This window comes from Crassostrea angulata, chromosome 6, assembly GCF_025612915.1.
Source record: "Crassostrea angulata isolate pt1a10 chromosome 6, ASM2561291v2, whole genome shotgun sequence".
Taxonomy (NCBI): Eukaryota; Metazoa; Mollusca; class Bivalvia; order Ostreida; family Ostreidae; genus Magallana; species Magallana angulata.
The window spans coordinates 25,930,850-25,954,943 of NC_069116.1; the positions used below are offsets into that span (position 1 = coordinate 25,930,850).

At 33.2% G+C, this 24,094-nt stretch overlaps 2 protein-coding genes across 2 annotated transcripts in view; one reads left to right on the forward strand and one right to left on the reverse strand.

Annotated features, from left to right (window-relative positions):
• Positions 1 to 9,185: 9,185 nt before the first annotated feature.
• On the forward strand, positions 9,186 to 10,637 carry LOC128187429 (uncharacterized). Its single transcript, XM_052857873.1, has 2 exons — positions 9,186 to 10,054; positions 10,219 to 10,637. Exons 1-2 carry the CDS (start codon positions 9,367 to 9,369, stop codon positions 10,635 to 10,637), a joined length of 1,107 nt encoding a protein of 368 aa, XP_052713833.1. The 5' UTR covers positions 9,186 to 9,366.
• A 2,095-nt stretch (positions 10,638 to 12,732) lies between these two features.
• LOC128188194 (uncharacterized) overlaps positions 12,733 to 24,094 on the reverse strand; it is a 32,211-nt gene continuing 20,849 nt past the window's right edge. Inside the window, 12 exon segments of the mRNA XM_052859092.1 lie at positions 12,733 to 13,182; positions 13,323 to 14,494; positions 14,588 to 14,664; positions 14,757 to 14,893; positions 15,075 to 15,210; positions 17,284 to 17,373; positions 17,515 to 17,811; positions 18,172 to 18,474; positions 18,567 to 21,703; positions 21,793 to 23,025; positions 23,114 to 23,325; positions 23,435 to 24,090. Of these exon segments, the coding sequence (XP_052715052.1) occupies positions 12,846 to 13,182; positions 13,323 to 14,494; positions 14,588 to 14,664; positions 14,757 to 14,893; positions 15,075 to 15,210; positions 17,284 to 17,373; positions 17,515 to 17,811; positions 18,172 to 18,474; positions 18,567 to 21,703; positions 21,793 to 23,025; positions 23,114 to 23,325; positions 23,435 to 24,090 (7,787 nt within the window). The 3' untranslated portion in view covers positions 12,733 to 12,845.

A 24,094-nucleotide genomic window follows, 5' to 3' on the forward strand; every position in this document is an offset into this window, starting at 1 on the left:
TATCCAGGCATCTTGCAAATAAATCATAATATTTACGTTCCAAGTGAATTAAATTTAAAGCATTGAAAACATCGAAACATTAAATAATGAAATGTCACCATGCCAATTCTATTCTGTGAAACGTTTTAAATAAAATATTTTGTCAAAGTACTTAATTTTGTTTTGTATTAAGTAACTTATTGCAATGACTGCACTGTAATAGCCCTGTAGTCATTGTATACATGCAGTTGAAATACAGCCCAACACATTGATAATAATGGTCACGATATTGTACGTATACATTCTCTTCAAACTGATGATAATGATGTAGCCCACTTACCTTAATGGGATAGAAAATGGGGATGTAAGAGACGAGGGAAGCTCAGCTGACTAAGAAATGGAGACTAAAGACTACTTTTAAGTTTTTGACAACTTTTCAGCTAGATCGGTGCCAAGAATCATAACGCAAAGGTTTCTCAGCATTCACTAAAACACTTAGTCCTTACTTGGGTTACATTGACATAGGAAAACTGAGAACTTGCATATTAGGTTATACCCTACAAACGGTGATTAACAAAGAGCATGATGACCGTAATACACCGCCGAAAAGCACATATAACCGCAATGTATTTGCATATGGCATTTCCATTTACAATTAACATTCCTCCATTTTATCCTTGTAAAAGGAGTTCGTGATCGTAAAAATCATGTACGTATTTGCAAAACTTAAATTCATTCATATATTATGTTACTGTTTTATGAATTTTCATGAATGAGTTTGTTTTCCTTATAAATAAAAATAATGAAATAATGAATAAAAAAAGTTTTAAGTCAAACTTTTTTAACATTAAAAAGGTATACTTTACTATCCAGTTTATATATAATTAATATGTTTTAAAAAAAATAAGCCCCCTTTTGACACATACGACAGACAGTCGTAGCTAATACATAGATAGATAAGAATAGTAAAGACCTAGAACTTAACATCTTGTGTGCGGAGCGCGGTAGATTGTCTATTGTCAAGTAAGGCTCCTTATAAAAGTTATGTTGCTACTAGAGTTAATTCGTTTTGTTTATTACGGAAGCTCATTGACAGCAAAAAATTAATTTAAAGGGTGACTTTGCAATACAAGTTAAATTTTGCAACACATCGATTTGCGTCAGTTACATAGAGCGGTTGCAAAATTCGTTAAGACATTCGTTTTTCTATGTTTTCAAATAATAAACCTTTGACAGCGCTGCAACCCTCATACTTAGTTGGAGGGGTTTTTCATCATTAAATCGGATACAAATTTGCCAATATGTAAGGAAGAACTGTTCGTTTCCTTCTAGATCATCAATATAAACACATAATGATATCTTGTATGCAGTCAGAAATGCTCCACCATATCATATCTTTGCAATATATAAGACGACAAAATACCCTCATATCTTATCACATGATAAAAGAACCGTACTAGGCAACCACTTCAAATATAAACAATTCCTGGCATATATCTCTGGAAAGAAACCAATTTCTTTGGTCTTTGATATTGGAAATTCTTAACACTGTTTGTTCTGCATCAAGCAGATGCCGTTTTTATTAATCGTATCTTGTTTCAAAACTAACACATCAAAGTACATATTTTGTTTACTATTATTTACTGGATTTATAGACATTAATATCCTCATAAACTTGTTCTATTGATTGTGGATTCAAAGGAGTAGAAATTTATTTGATAATGATTATTTTAATCAAAAATCTATTTTTTACATTCATTCACTTCCGCGTTCAACGCATAGACTTCGTCTAGGTATGTTCTAAGTTTTTATAAAAGCACCGGACTTGGTATTGTCTTCAACTTACTTGATAAGAAAGAAATTCGATATTGCTACTCTAAGTCACTAGGATTTGGCCAATCGAGTTTCTCTTCCTGGTTAAAATTTGTAACCGTTTGATAAAGCATGCTCTTTCAATTCACATGTAAATGTAACATGATTATTGAACAAAAATAAGATTAACGAATTGATGTGAGTGTTTTCATTTTAATTGTTTGCTAGATTTTGGTAAAGATGGGTCGGCATGATTTGAACTGCAATTCTTCATTTTTCATCTATTTTCAGTATTTGATACACCACGTAAAGAGTTCTTTCTTGTTGTCAATTAAACATCTTGTCAATATTCATGATATATTAATTTTGTTAATATGTATTGCTCTTTGATAAAGACTTCGTTCGAATCGGAGTTTATTTTTTGTGTGTCATTCATAAATATATTCAAAACGTTTTTAATGTTATCATATTTTTATATGTTTCCATATGAAATCTTCTCTAAATAAGCATTCATTGAAAAAAATTTCAAAATATTATTAATCCAAATAGAGCCTGGTATTGCACCCAGAATTTTCGACATGAATATGTTTGAATACATTAAATTCATTGGAAAAAAAATTCAAAATATTCTTAATCCAAATATAGCCTGGTATATTTTGGAATGAATATGTTTAAATGCAAATAAAGAAAAAGAATAATCGTTTAAAGGATATTATCTAAAAATTGAGGACCGTAGTGTGTGTTCTCAACTGTTCATTTTCACAGAACACTTAAAACACAGAAACACCCGCTAATCTTCCATATACGTGAAGATTATTGTACATGCTAACTACAACAACTTGAAAATTAAAAGTCAACTCGTGTAAGTCCTTGGATTTGTGTCCTTAAGTTAATTTTAGTTTCGATTGATCAAGAAAAAATCTTTGCAACGTTAACACCATAAATACCAAACAAAACAAAAATACTGATGCTTTTTTTAATCATGTGAATAACGATATCATTTAAACAAAATCATGTAAGATTTTAATATCCACTGTCTGGATTGATTTTTTGTAAGTAAGCAAATATCCTACATGACTAAAATTTACGATTAGATTTCTCAAAAGTCCTAACAATTTTCTACATACCCTATTTGAGAAATCATTTTTCTTGAGTAATTTTTAAGTTAAACTTTAATATGACAAGATATGTGTGTCATCTGTTTGGTGAGACAAAATTGTTTGATTTGTTTTTCCCCTACTTTTCAGTCAAAGTTTGAATACAGGTTTCCAAGCTACAATCAAAAATCATTTATGTCTAATTAAAACTCTTGCGATCTGAGTTTTTTAAAATGATTATGTATGCTAAAAAGACTTCATTTTTATTGTTAAGTTTTAAATCGATGGCAACATGTTTTAAATTGTTATATATGTAGAGAGGACTTTTTTAAATAAACAAGAGGCCAATGGGCCACATCCCTCACCTGAGCAACAATGGCTTTATATTGGCGTTCAAATGATATTGTGCCATATGGCCCCTCGGTAGAATAACAAAAAATATCCAAATTTTACACATTCTTTTTTTGTTTTGCATACACGTAATCTTTGACATATGTACCTTCATGGAATACCATTTTTACCTCAAATAAGAAGATCATTTGCAAGATATATAATTAAATTTTTGGTAGGGGTACACTGTAATTCTCCGATTTCCTTTATTCTAGTTCTGCCTCTCTCCCCACATAATAAAGCGATCAAAATATATGAAAGCATTTAGGTATATTTTCTTCCTCAACTCCTTACTAGTTATTGAATTTTAAAGAAAACTCTATATGTTAAAGAAGGAAAGTGTACCTCAATGCACTTAATTTAATTAAAAAAACATTCAAAAATTTAATTGGTTTTCCCCATTTTAAACGATGGTTGTTTACCTGGCGTGAACTCGTGTGGCGTTTTATAACCTCACTCACTTGATCGACTTATACACTCGAATGAAAACTGTTGTCATGTGATATGTTACAGAGCTATGGAAACTGTTTTAAAAACGTCGTTTTCATTTACTTGTGTCTGAAAAACTATCAAAATTTTATCTAGATTACATAAGAATTCACCATATTAGAAGGGGACCTAGACAGTACTTACAGCATATCATCTTTTTAATTACTCTGTACAAGTACTTTATGTTTAGCGAGACATTTCTAATGATCAACCAAAATTTCAACTTCCATCTTAGAGTTATATGCAAGATACGGAGCTCACAATCTGCTGGGTTTGCGTCCTGATTTTGTTTACATGAGTTTATTACATTCAAGTTAGGTTTTTAAACTTCGCATTTCATATCAGCGTTTAAAATGTAAACGAACAAATGCATAGCCTCAGTTCTGTGTGCAAACATAAAATTGGAAGCAAAGCTCGGTATCTTGCTTATAACTCGAAGCTTGACACTCAATATGGTTAGCAAATAAAAAATTTTAAACAATTAAAAAAGAGGGAAAAAACACTAAAACAAAGAAAACGCAAAATTTATTTTTGATAATGAATCGTATACACATATATACCCTACATATTTCCATCAGCGAAATTATTCAGATTTTGCAAAGGTAAACAGTCAGCTGTCTGATTTACCGAAGTCTGTGTGATTTGATACGTAAAAATTACAAAATACAGACTATAGTTCCAAAACTAATTAATGAAACTGAAAAGAAAATCAAAACAAACTTAAAACACCGTCAAAAGTGCAATGCCAACGCACTGGAATATTAAAACTCAGTTTACAAAATCGACATCAATGTATCTAGCATGTTTCAAAGATTCCCTTCTCACGCGAACAGTTGGCCAACAAATAAAATAATCTTTGTCAGATTAACCCGTTTTTCATCCGTCTAACATGGCTGCTTCAAGCAAAGAACATTCTTTTCGATATACATGTATGGAATACCGAACCCGAAGTTTTAAACTGATTGAAAACAACTCCTTTCATTATTATTTTCGTAATAACTCAAATTTCGAGAAAAGTTAGCACTTCATTTTTGCAGTTTATATTTTTCTTTCTATAAAGATAATTTTTGCTAAATTGCATTGAATTTGGCTTAGTAGTTCTTGAGAAGAAGATTTTTAAAAATGCGTCCCCCTCTTTTTATGCAGTTTCAAGGCTTTCTCCGCTTGGAATAAAAACTGCCATTTCATTTCTGCAATGCACATTTACCTTTCCATAGGGATGGTTTGTGCCAAATTTGGTTGAAATTGGCCAAGTGTTTTTGACAAGAAGTTCAAAATGTGAAAAGTTTACAGACGGACAGACAAACGGACAACCGGACGAAGGACTAAATGTGATCAGAAAAGCTCACCTGAGCTAAAAACGGATTTAAAAGAAATATATATAATCAATACGCGAACTTAAGTGGTCAATGCTTTATTTTTATCCATAGTTCAGTACGTTTTCAATTTCAATTTTGTTCAATACAGCAATATGATTTGCTAGTTTTCTATCTTTTACAATGCAAACCAGGAAGTTCGATCTCATTGGACAAACTCTTAACTCTTGGTAATAAAAATGCGACAAGGGCTTTTCTAGATAACCGAGTTTTAAAAAGACACCCTTTTGTGGAACTGTATCTTAAGATATCATTGTATACAAACAAAATTAAGGCAACACACATTTAAGCGTTGTTAGGAATATGTGACACTTACAAAATTGGTCTCAAGTTTTATCAAAAGGAGATAGTTGTACATGTAGTAGCAACCATCATCAAAAACACATCAATAAGTTTTAAGAACGAGGGGATATAAGCTAATGTAAAGTGATTTATGTACTACGAAATGAACGATATTATTAGACATACTGCGGTACTTGTTGATTTAAAACATGTTTTAAATTAATTTACAAAATCACAAAAATTATGTTGTTTTGGGCAAGAATGTCTTTTTTTTGCAAAGAACGGATCTTATCCCATGTGATTATTTACCCTCTTTGTTTTATATAAAGATAAAATCATTGCCTCAAACATAGACCGAAATACACGGTCCTTTCTAATCTGAAGATAACTGCGCAAATTCCGAATCAGGTCTTTTAAATTTGATGCACAGAGCACCATTAAGGATTTTCAAAACACATTATTCAACAAAGCAAAAATTTGCCATAAGCTAGTTTTAAAAATGGTAATCATATAATAGCCTTATATTTTCCCTAATGTGTTGGCGTGAAAACGTTTGTCAAAAAGTAATAAAATGATGATTTACCATATTTATGCTCAATCATTCTCGCTTTCCGTTATATATAACTTTATTTTAATAACCATATTGATCCGTTATTTTTTTTAAACTTTAGAAATCAAAACTTTTTAAAGAAAAACAAGCCACATTTGAAAGAATCGATTAAGACAGCAACTCCGTTGAAATTGTAAGGTGATTGAAAGGATAAAGTTTGATAGTATATTAATCTTACTGGAAGTATACTGTCAGTTCACACAGAGACCAAAAATATATTATCAATTAAGTAAACATTTCGTTTGATTTCTTGACAGTGCTTTCTGGTACAATCTCTCCCAGGTCTGCCATTTTTAGATTGTCTTTGAGTGTACTTGATTTGCGTAGGTGTTCTTCCATTTTTGTTTTGTATAGCAATGCTTTTTTGTGATATGTAGTGTTTTAGACAGTGTTTTGCAAATACAAGCAAGAAGTTTAAGATTTTTTTTAAAATCATGATTGCTAACAATTAGAATCATCTTTATAATTTCATTTCCCCAATTTCTTGGTTTTGCTACCATGGCAACGGGTGTGAATTTTCATGGATACATGTAGTATGATATAGAGAGAACATTAATAGGCCTGCAGTGATTGTAAGTTTTGATTGTAACCTACTCGAGTTGACGAAGAACAGAAAAACATTTTTAGAGGTTTCATTGGAAACATTTTGAAAAGTGATAGTTTCTCTATAGATCTTCTTTTATAATATAAAAATTGACAACAACAATTTTTTTAAATACTTCAAAGCTTATATTCGTTGGGTATACCCTATTATATGGATTGACAGTAGACAAATTTTTTTACCTTAGTTACGATGGCATCAATAACCCACAGCAACCAATTTTAAAGTTAATTTTCTTTGTACTCTTTACTTGTAGTCTTAGGTGTATCCGTATAAAATTGAAAGAAAATTGGAGAGTAGCGTCGCCAGATCCTAAAATAAATACCGGTAGTTGATTCTTACATTGAATTGATAATTGTTTCTCCAAAATATGCAGGAAATAATCGTGTAACTGTTTAATTTTCATAATATAAAGAATACTTTGTAAGTTTAAATATAAAACATTAGAATATAATTTTAACAGTTCGCTGAAAAGTTCGATTGTGAACGGACTAATCGTCTAATACCAGGGAAGCTTTTCAGATTTAAACTCAAACTTTTTTTAAAAAATATTTTGAAAAAAATCTGATTTTTTGCATAGATATTCTCTAATTGATAGTCAATTTATAGATCGAACTTCATCATTTACAGTACACATTAATGTTTCCGTAAATCACTGTGTCCGCGAATTTTCCCAAGAACTCTCGTATTTCACAGTTCTCTATGATGAATTTTGTAATAAAAAAATTTCCAATTATCATAATCGCGCTTTTCACATAACCAATCTGTAAGTGTCATCGATTTTCTGTATCCACAAAACGCTGTTATTTTTGTTTATCAGCTTAGAGACATTGCTGACGAACTTTTCTTGAAATCAATGAATTACATTTACTATTAAAAAGTGACATCAGGTAGAGTCTCAAGTCTTAAACATCTACTTGTCATGTTGAAAACTCATATCTATTTGGTGAAATGGGCCAATTTTTGTGAATAATAAAACTCTTTTCAATATTAATCAACTGAAGCTATTACGCCCTTACACTGGATAAAATCACTCTATAAGTAAAAAAAATAAATTTCAGATTATTTCAACATAATTTTGGCACAAATTCACAAATTTACAAAAAATCCTTTTTAGCAGAAAAGAACAAAAAATTAGTAGCGCCTAATTGCTTTGGAGTAGTTTGGAATAATATTCAATGTACTGATTTTTAGCTGAAGAGCATTACATATTTCGATTTCTCTAATGTAAGAGCATTACATATTTCGAGACATTGTCTTGAAAGACATACACTATTTCTTGGTGACTCGCTTTAGTTTTTTTATAATTTAATTTTTTTAAATAAAACAACTAAAAAATGTGGAATCATTATATTTCGTGGTGACTCAATTTGCGTGGAATTCGTGGGTACCTCTCATCCACGAATTAACATCCTCAACGAATTAATAAATTAGGGCTATAAAGTACTTAGTAACGTTTCCTTTGTAGGTTTAAGAGAATACACGAAATTACATCCACACGAACCTGTAAAATTTAGGCAATCCACGAAAATTGGTCCCCACGAAATTTAATGATTATGCGGTAGTCCATTTTCTATATAAAAGATGATTGCTGTTTTTACACATCTAAATCATTTAGTCTTCACAGAGCATGTTAAAATATTTGAACTTCCGTCTATTGAGTCGACGGCAATAAATGTATCTCTTCACAACGACACTATATTGCTGTATTTCACCGTGTATTGAAAAACTATAATGTCTTCGTGTATTTGTATTTAGTCTTAATACTTCTAGTCATTCGCAAATTTATTGAAAGCGATGATCATCCACGAGAGCTCATATTCATTTTTTATAAGCCAATCAGCTATGGGTTCAGATAGGTCAACAATTATACCCATTTATTATTTCTAGACTATTGGATATCACTTACATTTGTAATCAAACAGTTAAGAATAATTCAATCATAATATAAAACAAGTAGTATTTTACATGTATCATAAAAACTAGTCCCGCTATTTTGTCAATCGTGGAAACTTTTAAGCGTGCACAATTTCATTCCCAAAACGAACGTGCCGCAGTCTGTACCTCTCGGTCTGAACAAAATGCCTGGGTTGTCCATCCTACAGACCGTAAGTCACAGACTAGCAGCTAAAATCGACCGACTCTATTCAACGCCACCCGACCCCAGACGCTTTTATTAAGTCTACAATACTGTATTGCTGTTTTAATTTTTGTTTGCATGCAAAGTTACAGGTCTGCTATTGAGTTTTAAATTGATATTTTGGTAGTAATTTGGTTGTATCTAAAATTTTTCCAATGGGTAGACATATAAGAAAAAATATGACCTAAAAAGAACAAGTAAAATTGTCCCTCGTTTTCATTACATTAATTGGTACAATTTTTCGTTTTCTGAAAGGAAATCCCAACTTCGACAAAGATGTTTTCAATGCAGAGTGCATTCTGTATTACAGTTGCTCAGTTACTGATAAGAACGTTTACGTCAAAACCAGCGACAGAAATTTATAATGCTTCTATTTCATTAAACGGCTTTAATTGTAAACATTTGAAATTGTTATACCCCTGTAAAACAGTTACTATATAACTCTATACGAAAAAAAGTCCAGCATTTTGACTGTTGGACTGGAACTGTTAGACTGGAACTGTTAAAATCGACTGTTAAAAAAGACTGTTGACCGGTGACGTCATATTCCGCGAAAACGAGTTATCTTTCCTGTCGTTTGGTATACAAACATGGCTGCCGCTGCTCGGTTTGGCGAAGCTTCAGAAGAGGAAATAAGATCAATTTTGGAAAGTAGAGACAGTAAGAATACCAAAAATGTTGTAAAAACTGCAGAAAATATACTGAATGATTATCTATCAACGCTAGACCTGTCCCTACATCTTTTAAAAGATAAATCATGTGAAGAAATCGTGGAAGTTCTCAGGAAGTTTTATTGCGCTGCGAGAAAGAAAGACGGCTCCATGTATGCAAAAAAGTCGATGATTTCCATAAGGTATGGATTACAGAAATCGTTCGAAAAATCGCACGAAGTTGACATCATTAACGACGCTAGATTTAAACCAGCAAACGACGTTTTCTTCGCCGCCATGGTCCAAATAAAGAAAGAGGGTGTTGGAGAGGTGCAGCATAAGGAAGTAATAAGCGAACAAGACCTGGAAATTTTGTACAAAAACGGTGTGTTTAGTTGTGACAGTCCTAAGTCCCTTCAACAGAAAGTTTTCTTTGAAATAATGTTGTACTTTTGCAACCGAGGAAGAGAAAATCTTCGTGGAATGAAAAAGAGTGACTATGTAATCCGGAAGGACCATGACAGCAGGAGGTATGTCGCATGCACCACTGCAAAGCTAACAAAGAATCATAGAGGTCTGAATTGTAATGATGATGACCAGGATGGAGGAAGGATGTATGAGCAACCCGGTGAGTGCATATAACAAAATAAATGTGTGCATAATTAAAACTTTTTTTTTCTATTTAATTTATCCTAAAATGTATTACACACATATATATTTAGATGATATATATACAAAATGACAATGCAAATACATGTATTAAAAATTGTGACTCTGTTTAATATTTTGTAGGAAATTCCAATTGTCCAGTTATGAGTTTTGAGAAATATATCGCCAAGCTAAATGCAGACTGCGACTCTCTATGGCAACGTCCAAAGACAAGCATTGATGATCATTCACCTGTTTGGTATGACAATATGGTTGTTGGAAAGAATGTCTTAGGAAGTATGATGCAGAGGATTAGCAAAGATGCAGGACTTACATGTGTGTATACTAATCATTGCATACGAGCCACCTGCATAACCATGCTGGATGAATGTGGCTATGAGTCTCGACACATTATTGGTATTTCTAAACATAAATCAGAAAGCAGCTTAAAACATTATTCCTCCAAATTAAGCAATTCCCAAAAACGCAATATGTCAGATGCCTTAACAACAAAATTATCCGTATGCAAGTCTGCGCCAATTCAACATACACCCCTTCAATAAATTGAGAACAATTTAATGCCAGATCTAGCCTCAAATGTGCAAGAACTCCAGGACATTGTCGATGTTGATGACAGAGATTTAGCTGCCATTCTTGACAACCCCATGTTTGGAAATCTTCATGGAACTGGAATCAGCATTCCTAATGTTAAAACAGCTAAATCTGTTTTTTCTTTCCATGGCTGCAACATTACAATACACAATAACTAAATTGTATGCATAACTTGCTGTATTTATGAAAAAAGTGCCTGTAGGAATCTTTTGGGTGTTTGTTGTTACATGTATTTAATTTTATTAAAGTTGCTGTTGAAGTTATTTGTTTACAAAATGTTAGCTACAAATGTTTTTTAATGTACTCAATTTTTTTAAAACTTGTGCAATTTTTTAAAATGTCTGTGATCATAATTTAATTTCATGTACATTTTTTGTAGTTTTATTTTAAAGTTGTTAACTAATGTTTAACTGTTTATTAATTCTGCTTTTACTTCAAGCTTATAAACACATTTTAAATATCTTCACACATTGCAAATGTGATAATTTTAATCAGATGTACTGTGATATTTTTTTTTATAATAATTTACCTGATTATTCAACAATTGAACTATTATTTATTCATTATATGTTCCATATAAGTGTTCAAATAAAATCTTGTTAATATTAGTGAGATGAGTGTTTCTTTTTATTAAATATATAATGATAAATTAGTTATACCATACTTATATAAGTAGGGATATAACTAAACCGTTGTTAATTGTGTCTCAGGTAACAGTTGAACAATTTATTCTTTGCTCCATATCAAGTGTTTAAGTAAAATCCTGTTAAATTTTAATGAGATCAGTGATTTTTTAATTAAAATAGGAGGGGTATAACAAAACAGTTGTTGACTGTGTCTCGGGCAACAGTTGAACTGTTGGACCGGCTCGCAAACTGTTGCCCTCGGCCTTCGGCCTTGGGCAACAGTTTGCGAGCCGGTCCAACAGATCAACTGTTGCCCTCGGCCCCAGTCAACAACTGTATACTATTATCGTTGTGTGTACTAGAGGTTTACATTATAAGGAAAAATATTATTATACCTTGAATCTATTGATTGTTTATAATTACCTTATTATTTATTGTTTGATTGAAAATTCATTAGTTGGGATACTGAAAATATGTACATAACTTTTCACTCTTAGTAAAATGTCTACATAAAATACAGTTTTGTCACAAATGGAGGGTCCCCGCATATATACTAAAAAATCAAATCATAATATATGAAATCTTCGCATTGAACACTTCAACTCTAAAACAATCCAACGGTCTTTTTGCTGTTATAGAATCGTCGTAAGCCATGGTGCACATGTAATTTAAGATTATCGTAGGTGGCTTGCGACTATGATAAATAAGATATTTAGCCATACATTGATTTGGCATAATTTTATTGAACAAGGACTTTATAATTTTTCCTGACTTAAAATAGATAATATGCCATGCTTTACCGTTATAATTGTTCTTAGTTTTTACATAACACATTACTCAATTTTTCCAAAGCATAATTTAACTGGGATAACCTGTGCCGTTTAGAAAAATCAAATGAAAAAGCTATTGGACAAATACAAATCCTACCATATAAACACTTTATTAACTCGGTCAAGTTCTTCATTATTTCCAAAGCTACGAGTAAAAAGACCGCCTATATTTCGATGGAATTGGTTAAATACGCACGGCGCATTTTGCTTAAAAAATTACGTTTTCTACACTTTATCGCAAGTGCGCTGTGGGGAAATAGATAACGTCATGCAACAAAAGTTAACAGTGTCTGTAACATTACAATATTCGAAAAGGCAAGGAGTTAAATTGTGATTTTGTTTTCAATTGCAAAAAAATATTTTTATAAATTCAAAAACTAACAACGCCAGTTTATATATTGGTTGATGCCAGAAGCAAAATATCATGTTTGAGGCAATTAAAAACAATTTTAGGTAACTCCATTTGTAATCGATCTACATGATTAATAAAAATTCAAAATTTTGAACACGTTTGATATAAAATGCGTATAGATTCATCAGAGTGTTAACGTTTTTCTTTGGTTGATATGACACTTATAAGGATCCGAATATATTTTTGCAAGATGCTTTATTAAGTCTACAAAGTTAACTAAATCAACTACAAAAAAAATAATGTTCTTTTCTATCACACTCGTCTTTTGGGTCGAATAGGCTGCTTAAGGGTCTAATACATTCCGTTAATGGCGCTTGGAGTGACAACTCTATTTGGCGGATCAGGTATCTCGGAGGATGTGGCTCCAGATCGTCTGAAAATATCATTGCCTTTGAAGACCTTCTTTCCAGGCATGGTCCAATCCTTGAAAGAATCTTTCGCCAGGGAAGAGGCAGTGTTCGTCTCATTCAAGTAAGCATTGTGCTCTGCCAAGGACTGCATTGCAGACAGTCGGTGCTCCTCGTTCTCAAATGGGAATGATTTTCTGCAGCCGTCATCATTCGAAGTTGATGGCAGGTCCGTCACAGAAATTTTATGATTCCTTCTAAAACGTTGATTTGGGGTTGATCTAAAAAAGTTAATGATGTATATGATACGAAATAAAAAAAACTTTTACTGGTTTTAACTATGTATATGTCTTGTGTAGATGTTTTGTGTTTTGTTTTTGGTTTTTTTTTTTTGGGGGGGGGGGTGTAAGAATTGATTTACCTCTTTTTGGCTGGATACCATATCATGCTGTCAGATATTTTGTTGCTAGGTCGTCGCTTTTTCATATACCTCCAAATCAAAAGAACTGGGAATCCTATTATGAAGAGAAATCCTATTGCCAACCCAAACGTTTTCTGTCCGTTTAAGATGCATTCATAATGGCCGACTAAGTTTTTACAATCGTAAAATACAGAACATGGATTGGGTTGGCATTCATTAATGTCGGTTTCACACCACTGCCCAGTGTACCCTAAAGAACAATAGCATGCAAACTTATCGAAACTAAAAGCCCGTGAAGTGTCACTGCAAGGGATGTCTGTTTTATTTACACAGACGCCATTTATGCAAGGGTTCATCAGAACGTACACTTTCACAGTTATACCACGGCTGTAACCATACAGATTTCGGTCATCAAGTTGATCGTCGTGGGCACGGATTTCAGCGTGAGTGAGGCCACTAAATTCTTTGTCAACATGATGACATAAAATCAATTCATTATGGGTTCCAAGGTGATTGTATTGTATTTTGTTACTTTTAGATTTTTTGAGTTCCAAAAGTGACAGCGTGTCATTTGTGAAATCTATTAAACCGATGCTTATATTGTTACCTATATCGATATCGTCGGCTGCAAATATTCCATACTCATTTTCTCGTGTGATATTGCTTTCAAATACAATTATGTATTCACCTCCATCAGATGTGTTCCGATATGGAAATGTTGTATCGGGATAGAAGTCAATGGAAGGATCATCGTTAGTCGAATTAACTATGATATCAAAATCTTTGCATGTTTTTGTTGGAATAAACGGGCGTGATATATTAATTTCGGAGACACAAATTTTGACACCATCAATTCCGCTAAAGTCTTGATAGCCTTGGTAAGTAAACCAACCGTCTGTTGTTATGTTAGCAAAACCGTGTTCCGGGTCTTTCTCTATCGAATAAATGAAAGAATCATTTTCAATATCATAGGACGAGAAGTGAACTTTTGAAAATGTATGATTGTCCTCCTGGTAACGCAAAGGTCCACTCGTTATGATAACAGGGTCGGTATTTTGAATACTTCTTTTCATTTTCATAAGGGTAAACATTCGTGGGTGCATTGTTACTGTTGCTGAACGAGAGCTTCGTTTTTCTCTTTTACGTTCATCATAAAACACTGCAGGACACACCTAGCAATTGAGTCATAACATTGATTATTAACGACATAATGTATAATTACATTGAAATAGAAAATTTTGTGTGAATACATAAATACGACATACCACAGTGGAAATTATTTGACTTTGTGTTACATTTGACCTGTGACACTTTTCTTCAACAGATATCCATTGCTCTTTTTCTACAAATTAATATGTTTCAAAGAATTTGTTACAGGTATCATGTCCAATATTTATAACAATTCATTTTTTGAGTATTTAGATCAAAACTTACCTTTATTCCAATACGTCAATACAGGGATATTCATGTTAACGTCAAAATTGGATGAATTGAAGCTTATTTTAGTGGCTATTTCAACTGATTTTTCTGTGGGTGTAATGTAGAAAGATGATCCAACATTTGATAAAATCCTGCAAAGAACAGAATAAGGAAAAATGTAGAGCTGTGTAGCATATTAATTGAAGACTTAAACCTTTTTGTAACATGTACTTCTTAATATCAGATAAGCATTCTACCTTGTTAAAAAAGTTTAATGTACTTTTCAAAATGTAATATAACATCTCTGATCATCATTTACTCTAAACAATTTACCTATTTCTTAAAAAGCGAGAAGTGTCCGAGAGTCTCTGATTAGGGTTAACAATATATCTGACATAACTTCCGGAGGCTGCTGATCCATATTCTTGATTGTAGTCTTCCTGTGTTAGGTATCCACTAATAACGTCCCCTGTGTTAGAGACAATTTAAACACATGCATAACAATTTTTTGGGTTTATGCAAATGTTGAGCAGATACAAAACTTCTGTACAATTCATTTAGCAATTCTGGATAATAAAATGAATTTATTTTTAACAATGTATGTCGTATGCTTAAATACAATTGTTAGATTTTCCATTATGGAAAATTATTCACAAATATGGAATCAACCATTAAGAACTGGGGTATAAGGACTAATTTTATTTTTAATTCTAATTTATTGTTCCGATAAGTAAAAATCGTCTTATTTTATGTTATTTGTGAATTGCGTTTACTGGCAAAAACGTTTAGAATATACTATGCTATATAATTTTACTATTTATTTTCTGAAATGACGTTACAAGAATTGATCAACATTGGTGCACTTATAATGCAATGACAACATAACCAAGTAGACGAATCTTTAAACTAAAGTACTGAAGAATTGACGGGCGTTGATTTTATCGATTATCATTAAATTTAAAATCAACTTATCTTGCATGGTAATTAGTTTCTAGTCTGCTTTTTTATAGACCTATTATATGAATTTTTAGACTTTTCTGACAAGAATTTCGAGAAACCCCATTTGAATCTTGTTTTGTAATATTTAAAGATAGATTTCAAACTATGTATTAGTAATCGAAAAAATTCTAACAAGCATTCTGAGAGTATTGCATAAGCAATACACGTCCCCTACCGGTTTGTGGCAATTGTGAAAACAATGCACTGTTATGCAGAATATCGAACCCGAAAATTAAGAAATTGATTTTCTCGAAAATATGTCAACCAGACGCTACAAAAGTGTAAACTTGATCTGTAGTTTGACATTTTGTAGCTGTTCAGCAAAAGTTTCATATTATTCCTCAAACGCATAAAGAAAAAAAGTGTGGAAAACTGAAGTGGGACGGACAGACGGACGGACAGACGGACAGACGGACGGACAGACGGACGCAGAGGAATGCTATAGTCCCCTCCGGTGAAAACCGGTAGGAGACTAAAAATCGTATGGATTCAAGCACTATTGATATCGAACTCTAGTTTCATTCAACCAGACGCTCGGCTGCCTCTGTCAACTCCCAAAAAACAATTCCAGAGAGAGAGATTTTAGAAACCGATGAATCCAGTCAAATATTAATTTAAGACACGCTGTTGACTAGCAGTAAACTTATAGAATTCTTCAACCACAATGACCATCAGATTAACGAAAAGGAAATTTGGCCGCATATTATAAACAATTCATAATTTATTTAAAGTGTGTTTATAAAAGGGGTAAAAATGCAATCAGTTATTTATAGTATGCATGGCATATGGTTTTCTAGTATTAAAATTAAAATTAAAAACGGTCACAATAAAAAAAAAAGCCATAGATTTGAGCATATCGACTGTCATTACCTGATTTACCAAAAAGTTCTTAATTTTCAAAGAAGACAAAGAGTAAGCTTTGAATAAGAGTTAAACTTCATGGCTAAGCAAGAATTTTATCTTCAACAAAACCAAACTTGACATCTTTGGACTATTCCAATAAGAATTTGAGGTTTAAGTTATATATATATATATATATATATATATATATATATATATATATATATATATATATATATATATATATATATAAATCACTTTTATATAAAGATAAATAGAGATTTCCTGGGTTAAAAGGTGAGATTTTGTCCAATTGTTCAAAGATCATATCAACAAAAGTGATAGTATATATATATATATCTAATGATAAATTATACTGTGGTATTAATCCCATTTAAGAAATTGTTAGTCAATGTGATTATGATACTACAAAATGTATATGTGTCTACTTAGATAAATGCTCTGTGCAGAAAAAAACAAAGAATTGTATACAATTGTCTTGCATACTAGTATTATAGCCTTTATGTTATAATATTTTTTGTCTCTCATTTCTTTTTAACTGTATGCCATCATGGTGATTTCAATAAACTGTTTGAACTGAATTGGATTTTACAAATGTAACTATGGTTATTCCTATCAGATAATAGTATTGTGTATAAACTTACTTTAAAACCATGAAAATTGTAAGGAAAATTACACTTACCACTTGGGTTAATTTCAATATCACCCGATAAGTAGACTTGGTGAGATGTTCTACGCCTTTTATTTGGTTGACAAAGCTTGTCAGTATTACCTTGATAAATAATATAGCATGTTACAAATTTAAATCTCGCATTGTCTTATTCTCTGACTAAATATATTTTACAAGTTTGTATTATTGGTTCGTTATTTTAATAATGTAGTTATCCCTCTTAATGAAATTTTACTATCTTACGTTTAACACACACTGGGCTGATTTCTCTTGAACTTGATAAATGCGATCTTCCCACTGCAAACAATGTGACATATAAACATAGACCAGGCTCCATATTAAAAAGTTTATTGGCTCTGGCTTCCTGTATGACCTCTTCAGTCCAATTCCTCTGCGCATACTCGCCGATACTTGCATTTAAAGAGGTGTCATCGATTAGTAGCTCTCCTTTCTTTATCACTGCTTTCTTAGATTTTTCAAGTCCTATTTTAACCCTTGGGAAAATGTCATCACCATGTGGTACAGATCCGACTTGCCATTCTGGAAAATAATAAAGAGTATATAAAAATACATCAGATGGGTATTCATTGTGAATCTTATTTATGTAACAGCATTGGTTTTGACAAGCAACCCGTGATGTCGCTTAAATTTATCACAATGAACAAACTCAAATTTACTTTATTAAAATATCCTTCTAAAAGTCAACAATAAAATTGACAACGTATAAGCAAGAATGTGTTGTTTGAACATAGTATTTATAATAAAACAATTTATACAAATAAAGTTGCATATATCGAAGAAAACTACAAGTGAAAATATACTCAAAGGTACCAAGTTGCAAAGACGACAATACATTTGCTTTTCAGCTATTAGGTTATTGTAAATACAATAATGTCTCACCATAAAACTCAACATCTGATTTCCCACCGAACCATGTTATTCCAAGTTCTTTGCTGTTTTCAGTTGTGTAAACTTCGTGACCCTTTGGACTTGCTAACAAAAGATTCACATTGAGACCACTAATGTCCGGAGCTTCAGTCTCCACAGTGATGTTACACGACCTGGAGGTTGTTAGATTAGCGGAGTTTATTGCCTTCACACTGATGTAGTAGGTGTGGTCATGATGAAGTTTACCATCTAATTTATCGATTTTAATTTTTGTTGCTAGACCAACATTTGTACTGTTGTAAATATCTTCCAAGCCTACAAAGATATTGTAAAATAGACGTAAAAAATTTAAAAATAGACCGAATCTTTTTAATTTGACGTTTACTATTTTTACAAATACATCGTACCCGGTTTCGTTCCAATAGATATATTATAGCCTATTATGTCTCCAACATCCTCAGAGGCATCCCAGTACGCTGCCACACTTGTATTTGTACCCTGGTAAAGAGACGGTGCGTCCATAGAATCGGATGGGTCAAGACAACGAACAAAGTCGAAATGTGGGGGTGTTATATCTACCATCACAGCATCGGAGGTACTAATTGTTTCTAATCCCGCATAATTTACTACTTTGACCTTGATAAAGTACGTAGGAGCGTCAAAACTTGATCCATTTGATGTTATGTCAGATTTATCTATAGTTGCATGTCGCAAGGTGAGGTTGTTAATCGTAAATGGTACAATTTCAAAATCTTGTTGAACTTGTGCACATAACGGGTTACAATCGATGTTGCAATCGGACTGACATGGTTTGCAAAATGATCTATACATTTGAAACGGGGAAATAGTTGCAGTTTTATTCTTATGTTTTGAATCCGATAAACCGAGGTAAAGTTCCTTGATTCCACTTTCATCGTCTATAAAAGGTAACCCATGCATGCACGGTTTCTCATAAGACAACGGTAGTTTAAGAGAAGTTACTACAGCAACTGATTTATATGCAATTGGTAATTCCGGGTTAGTTATCGGCGGAAAATAATCATCTTTGTTCCAGTTGTAGATACCCATTATTCCATTGGTAGAAAGTTTCAAGCCACTGTACTCTCCTTTTAATACCCCATTAATAAACAACTTTAAGCTCCACACTTCTTGTGTTGGTGTTTCAGTTTTTGTAACGGTAAATGAAAAATCCGTCTCCGTCATGGTAGGGCTGTAATCAAGATAAACTTGCTTTACCTCCGATCTATAAATGTCCTTTATCCAAAAGAAAACAACCCAATTATAATCAAATTGATATCCCGGAACGTGAATACCGTAACTAAATTCACCTTCTGTTCCTAATTTAAATGAATTTTTCTGTGGATCACGTGTAGTGTTTTCATTTTTTGTAAGTTGTTCTGCATGAGAGTTGTCGTCAGCCTTGGTATTACTAACATTTTCTTGAACCTTTGTTGTCATTACTGTCGAGAAAGTTGTTTCATTTGTAATCTGTGTTAGATTTTTCTCAAAGCTATCTTTTTCACTATCCCATTCTTGAAATGACGCATTAACTCTTCTATCTGGGATGTACACGAAATCAGATAAAACTGCACTTCTATCCGAACCGAAGAATATGGTAGACACCATATTTTTTCCTAACACAGTTTTGATACCCACTGTGTAATTTCCCGGGCGCAATTTTGACCCTTCCACCAATATACCTCCTTTAATCACCGATCTTAGGTTATCGTCGTGCCGTATCATTAAACTTATTTTGTCACGATCAACATCTACGCATTTAGAAGAAAATTGGTGATCTAGGATAGGTGGGTTATAGCTATTACTTCCTGATGGAATCAAAGTATTTTGTGATTCGCACTTAAATTGCGACTTACCTCCTGGGTTAGAGATTGCTAAGAGACCATTTAAGTGATCCGTAAAGGGTTGAAATGAAAGTTCCTTAAACCAATTTTGTCCTCGTTTTACAACGCCTGGCATAGGCGAAGTAAAGTCAAATCGAATATGTTTTGAAATAGCTATTGCTTCCAAACCCGCTTCATTCCATGCCTTGATATGTCCGACGTATAGGGATTCTGGTGTCAGTTGCAAGTCGTAAAATACAATTTTGTTATCTTTTTCAACTTTGTCCTCTCTGACCAGAGTATACAGTGCCGAATTTTCTATATTTGCAACATCATTGTCTGAACAAACACTTGTTGTGAAAATTGATATTTGATACTGCTTAACCTTGCTTTCGTCATCTTGAAAAGGATCCCACGCAAGTTCTAAATGATCCGAAACTACTGAGTACAATACATTGTCACCTTCCTTGCCTTCTACATAAATGTTCCCTGGTTTAGGAGGAGTGGTATCAATCAAAATTGGTTCTCCTTGGTTGCCAATGCAACGCCCTGTTACATCAGTAGCTACGACAACAACGTAGTACATGTGATTGTGTTTCAAGTGCAGGTCTTTAAACTGATAGAATGTATCTCTTTTCACTTTAAATAACGGTACCTCGTCGAGGTCAGGTACAGCTGCATCAAATTCTATGCAATTTAATGTACCGTTAGGTAAATGAAGATAATGGGAGCTCAAACCGATTTGAAAATAATCTATGCCCATATCTGCTTGAAACCCTGTCCACGAGACCGCCACTTCCGATGTTGAAGACTGAACCTTCGAATGTTCAATCTGACCAGAAATTATTTCATTTCGATAACCAACACGAATTCCGTTTGAATAACTTTCCTGTGTGCTACCAGCAAGACTCATTGCACGCACTGTTATAAAATATTGAACAACCTTTGCTGTAAGGTTTAGACCCGTGAAAGTATAACTTGTATTTAAACCAACGTTTTCAAAATAATGAATGTTTGATCTTGTTTTTGGGAACCGCCTGTCGTTTCCAATTGCAACTTCATAGTGCAAAATGTGTTGTGTTGGATCATTGGACTTTTTACTTTTGCCAAATACATCCCAATTTGCACTTAGTGTCAGAGTCGACTCTTGGTAGTTAATGTCTTCAGCTAGTCCATCTCTAACACCGCCCGGTACAGGTGGTTGAATTTTGACAGCTATACCATTTGATATACTTATTCTTGTTCTGCTCAAAGCATCTCTTACTTTTACGACATTTATGTAAGTAATTCCGTTTTGGAGAGCTACCATATCAGAATAAAAATGGGACAACCCTTTAGGAATTATTGAAAACGGTTTAAATACTGAACCATCTAAAAGTTCTACTGCCCATTCGGCTTGTGTTATTGGGCAAGGATCAGAGTATATCCAACGACCTTGAAGAACACCAAGTGAGGATTGAAAATCAATGTCTGTATCTGAAGGCCCATCAATTACTTGTAAAGATGGCCGAGAACTAATTACAATAGAAGCAGACCGTTGTTGGTGGTAAAGTCCTGCTTTGTTGAAAGCTCGAACCGTCACGTACACTTTACTACCGTCGGGCATAAAAATATTATTGATAAAAATCATGTCTGGATTTTCGACTCTTGTAAAATCTTTAATGTTCGTGGTCTTTCCATCGTTTCCAACTGCCACCTCATACCTGAAAAACAGAGCAAATTGAATAAACATTTCAGTTAGTATCATTAAAAACATGTGAACATATCTCTGAAGGATTTTAACATTACAAACCTTAGTATTCCAGATTCCCGATCAATCCAATCGAAAGTCCTCGCTTCGATATACGTTTGAGGGATTTGGCACTTCTGCTCTTTTGGTGGACTTTTTAAATCTAAAGATGTGATGATCTCGACTTTTCCCTTTACAGGAGGAGTTCTATCCACCAAAATTTCAAAAGGTTGTGCTGTTATCAATTCTGCTCCGTTTACTAGTTTGATAATGACAAAGACTTTTTCAACTGAATTAGATTTGATTCTTGCGTATACATCTCGGATCCAACTACGCTTTTGGATTGGTATTTCATGATAGTCAGAAATGTCAGGAGTCGTTTCATTTTTACCAACACCAACTAACAGTTTCGTAATCATACTTTCTTGATCTTGTATCATGTCCCAGTTGCATTTGATCAAAGACCGACGCTCGGATATGAAAGGTGTACACATGTAATTTTGAATAGTTGGAGCTGTGGTGTCTACAGTTATAGATGGCGATGTGATGACAATTTCATTCCCAGCCTTATCGACAACACCAATATTTAGATAATACGTTTGACCGTTTGAAAATGACATTGTCCCTGCTGGAATGAAATTTTTATCTGAGAAAGATTTTTTATAAATATCATCTATTGATGGCAAAGATCCAACGGACCACCAAGATTTCTTTATTCCAGAGGAATCAGATGAATTCCAACGGAAAGCCGGTGCATGTGTATGATCTTGGTATAGGGTATATGATGTACTCTCGTGGGTTATTTTTCTTTCTCCAAACTCTGTCATTCGTACTTGAGGGGGTGTTGTGTCAAGTTTTATCCCATCAGATGTGGATAAAATATATTGCCCAACTTTACAGTTGTATCCTGTTCGAGCTCTAACGGTTATATAATACGTAGAGTCTTCATATAATTGGACAGAAATTTGACCTTGACCAAAACTGTCATTAAGCATTACAATGCCGTAATCTGTAAAAGGTAAAACATCGTACACCAACGGTTGATAACCTACTGCCCATTCATACTGCACAATGTTACAACTTTCACTTTCAAAACCAATAAAGGACATTGCTATTGATGTTTTATCTGATGTGAAGTCCTTATCTTTTAGATGCTCACGACCGTCATAAACGACTCCTGGAACGTTCTTTTTCATAATATACACAGTTTTTTCTCTGTTGACAGTAGAATTTATTCCAGCACCATTTTCGACGATGACGTGAATGCGATACACGTTTGACGGTATTAGAGCAAGTCTGCAAACAAACAAAAATTTAACTTCTATCTTTTGAATACAACGAAATAACACAAAGAATATAATTTAAAATATTTAAAATTGCCTACCCATTTATTTCAATTGTATAACTAAAATCATATAATTTGAAGTCATCAGTTGATGGAGTTTTCTCCTCAGATAGAACTGCGACAAACATCCTTGAGATTCCACTCTCTGGGTCTAAAGCCCTTAAACTGACCGTCATATGCTTTTCATCTGCATGCATTACCGTGCCATTATCAAGTGTGTCCTCCGGTACATTGATAAGTCCAATGTGAACCTTTAAATAAAGAATTCTTTAAAACTTTCTTACTAAATATTATACACAAATGACACTATGTATGTGTTTAACCAATATAAAGAGAAGTTGTATGAAGATTGATACCAACCTCGCCGATTTTAGGAGGAGACGTGTCTATTAGAACTCCTTCGGATTCTTGTGAGATGGGCATGTTAGCGTTATTTATTGCTATGACTTTGACTGAGTAACTATGACCTTTTGACATATTAAGGGGAAAATCCAACGATGTCTTGTTTGTTGTAAATTCTTTAGAAATAAGGGTTTTCATTCCTTGGAACGAGTCATAAATTCTATATCTATAACTTTTTATTCCTGATTCAGGATCTATAAACAGCCATGCCAATGACAATATAGAGTCATCTGTTTGATATTTCCTCCTACCTTTAGAGGAATAAACATACTGGACAACAGGAGGAGAAAGGTCAATTATAAATCCTGACGAGGTACTCGATGTTACCAATCCTGCACCGTTTTTAGCGTTTACACGTGTTTTGACTTGATCTCCTTGCCGAAAAGTCATTGAAAAGTCTTTGAACATAGTTTGAAGTCCTGCATTAAATGATCGACTTTCTTCTCCATTTATAAACACATCAACTGTATAATAAACTATATTACTTTCCTCATCTTGAAACCCATTCCAAGAAGCAGCAAATTCTGCAGTTTCTGATGAAAACTCAATATCGACGGAAAGCTCTTCTCCATCCCGGACCTTTCCAACGGAAGGTGGTGTCGTATCTATCACAACTAT

Coding starts and splice junctions, on each gene's coding strand:
- LOC128187429 (XM_052857873.1), top strand. CDS start 9,367: ATGGCTGCCGCTGCTCGGTTTGGCGAAGCTTCAGAAGAGGAAATAAGA. Junction 10,055..10,218: donor AAGGATGTATGAGCAACCCG/GTGAGTGCATAT, acceptor AATATTTTGTAG/GAAATTCCAATTGTCCAGTT.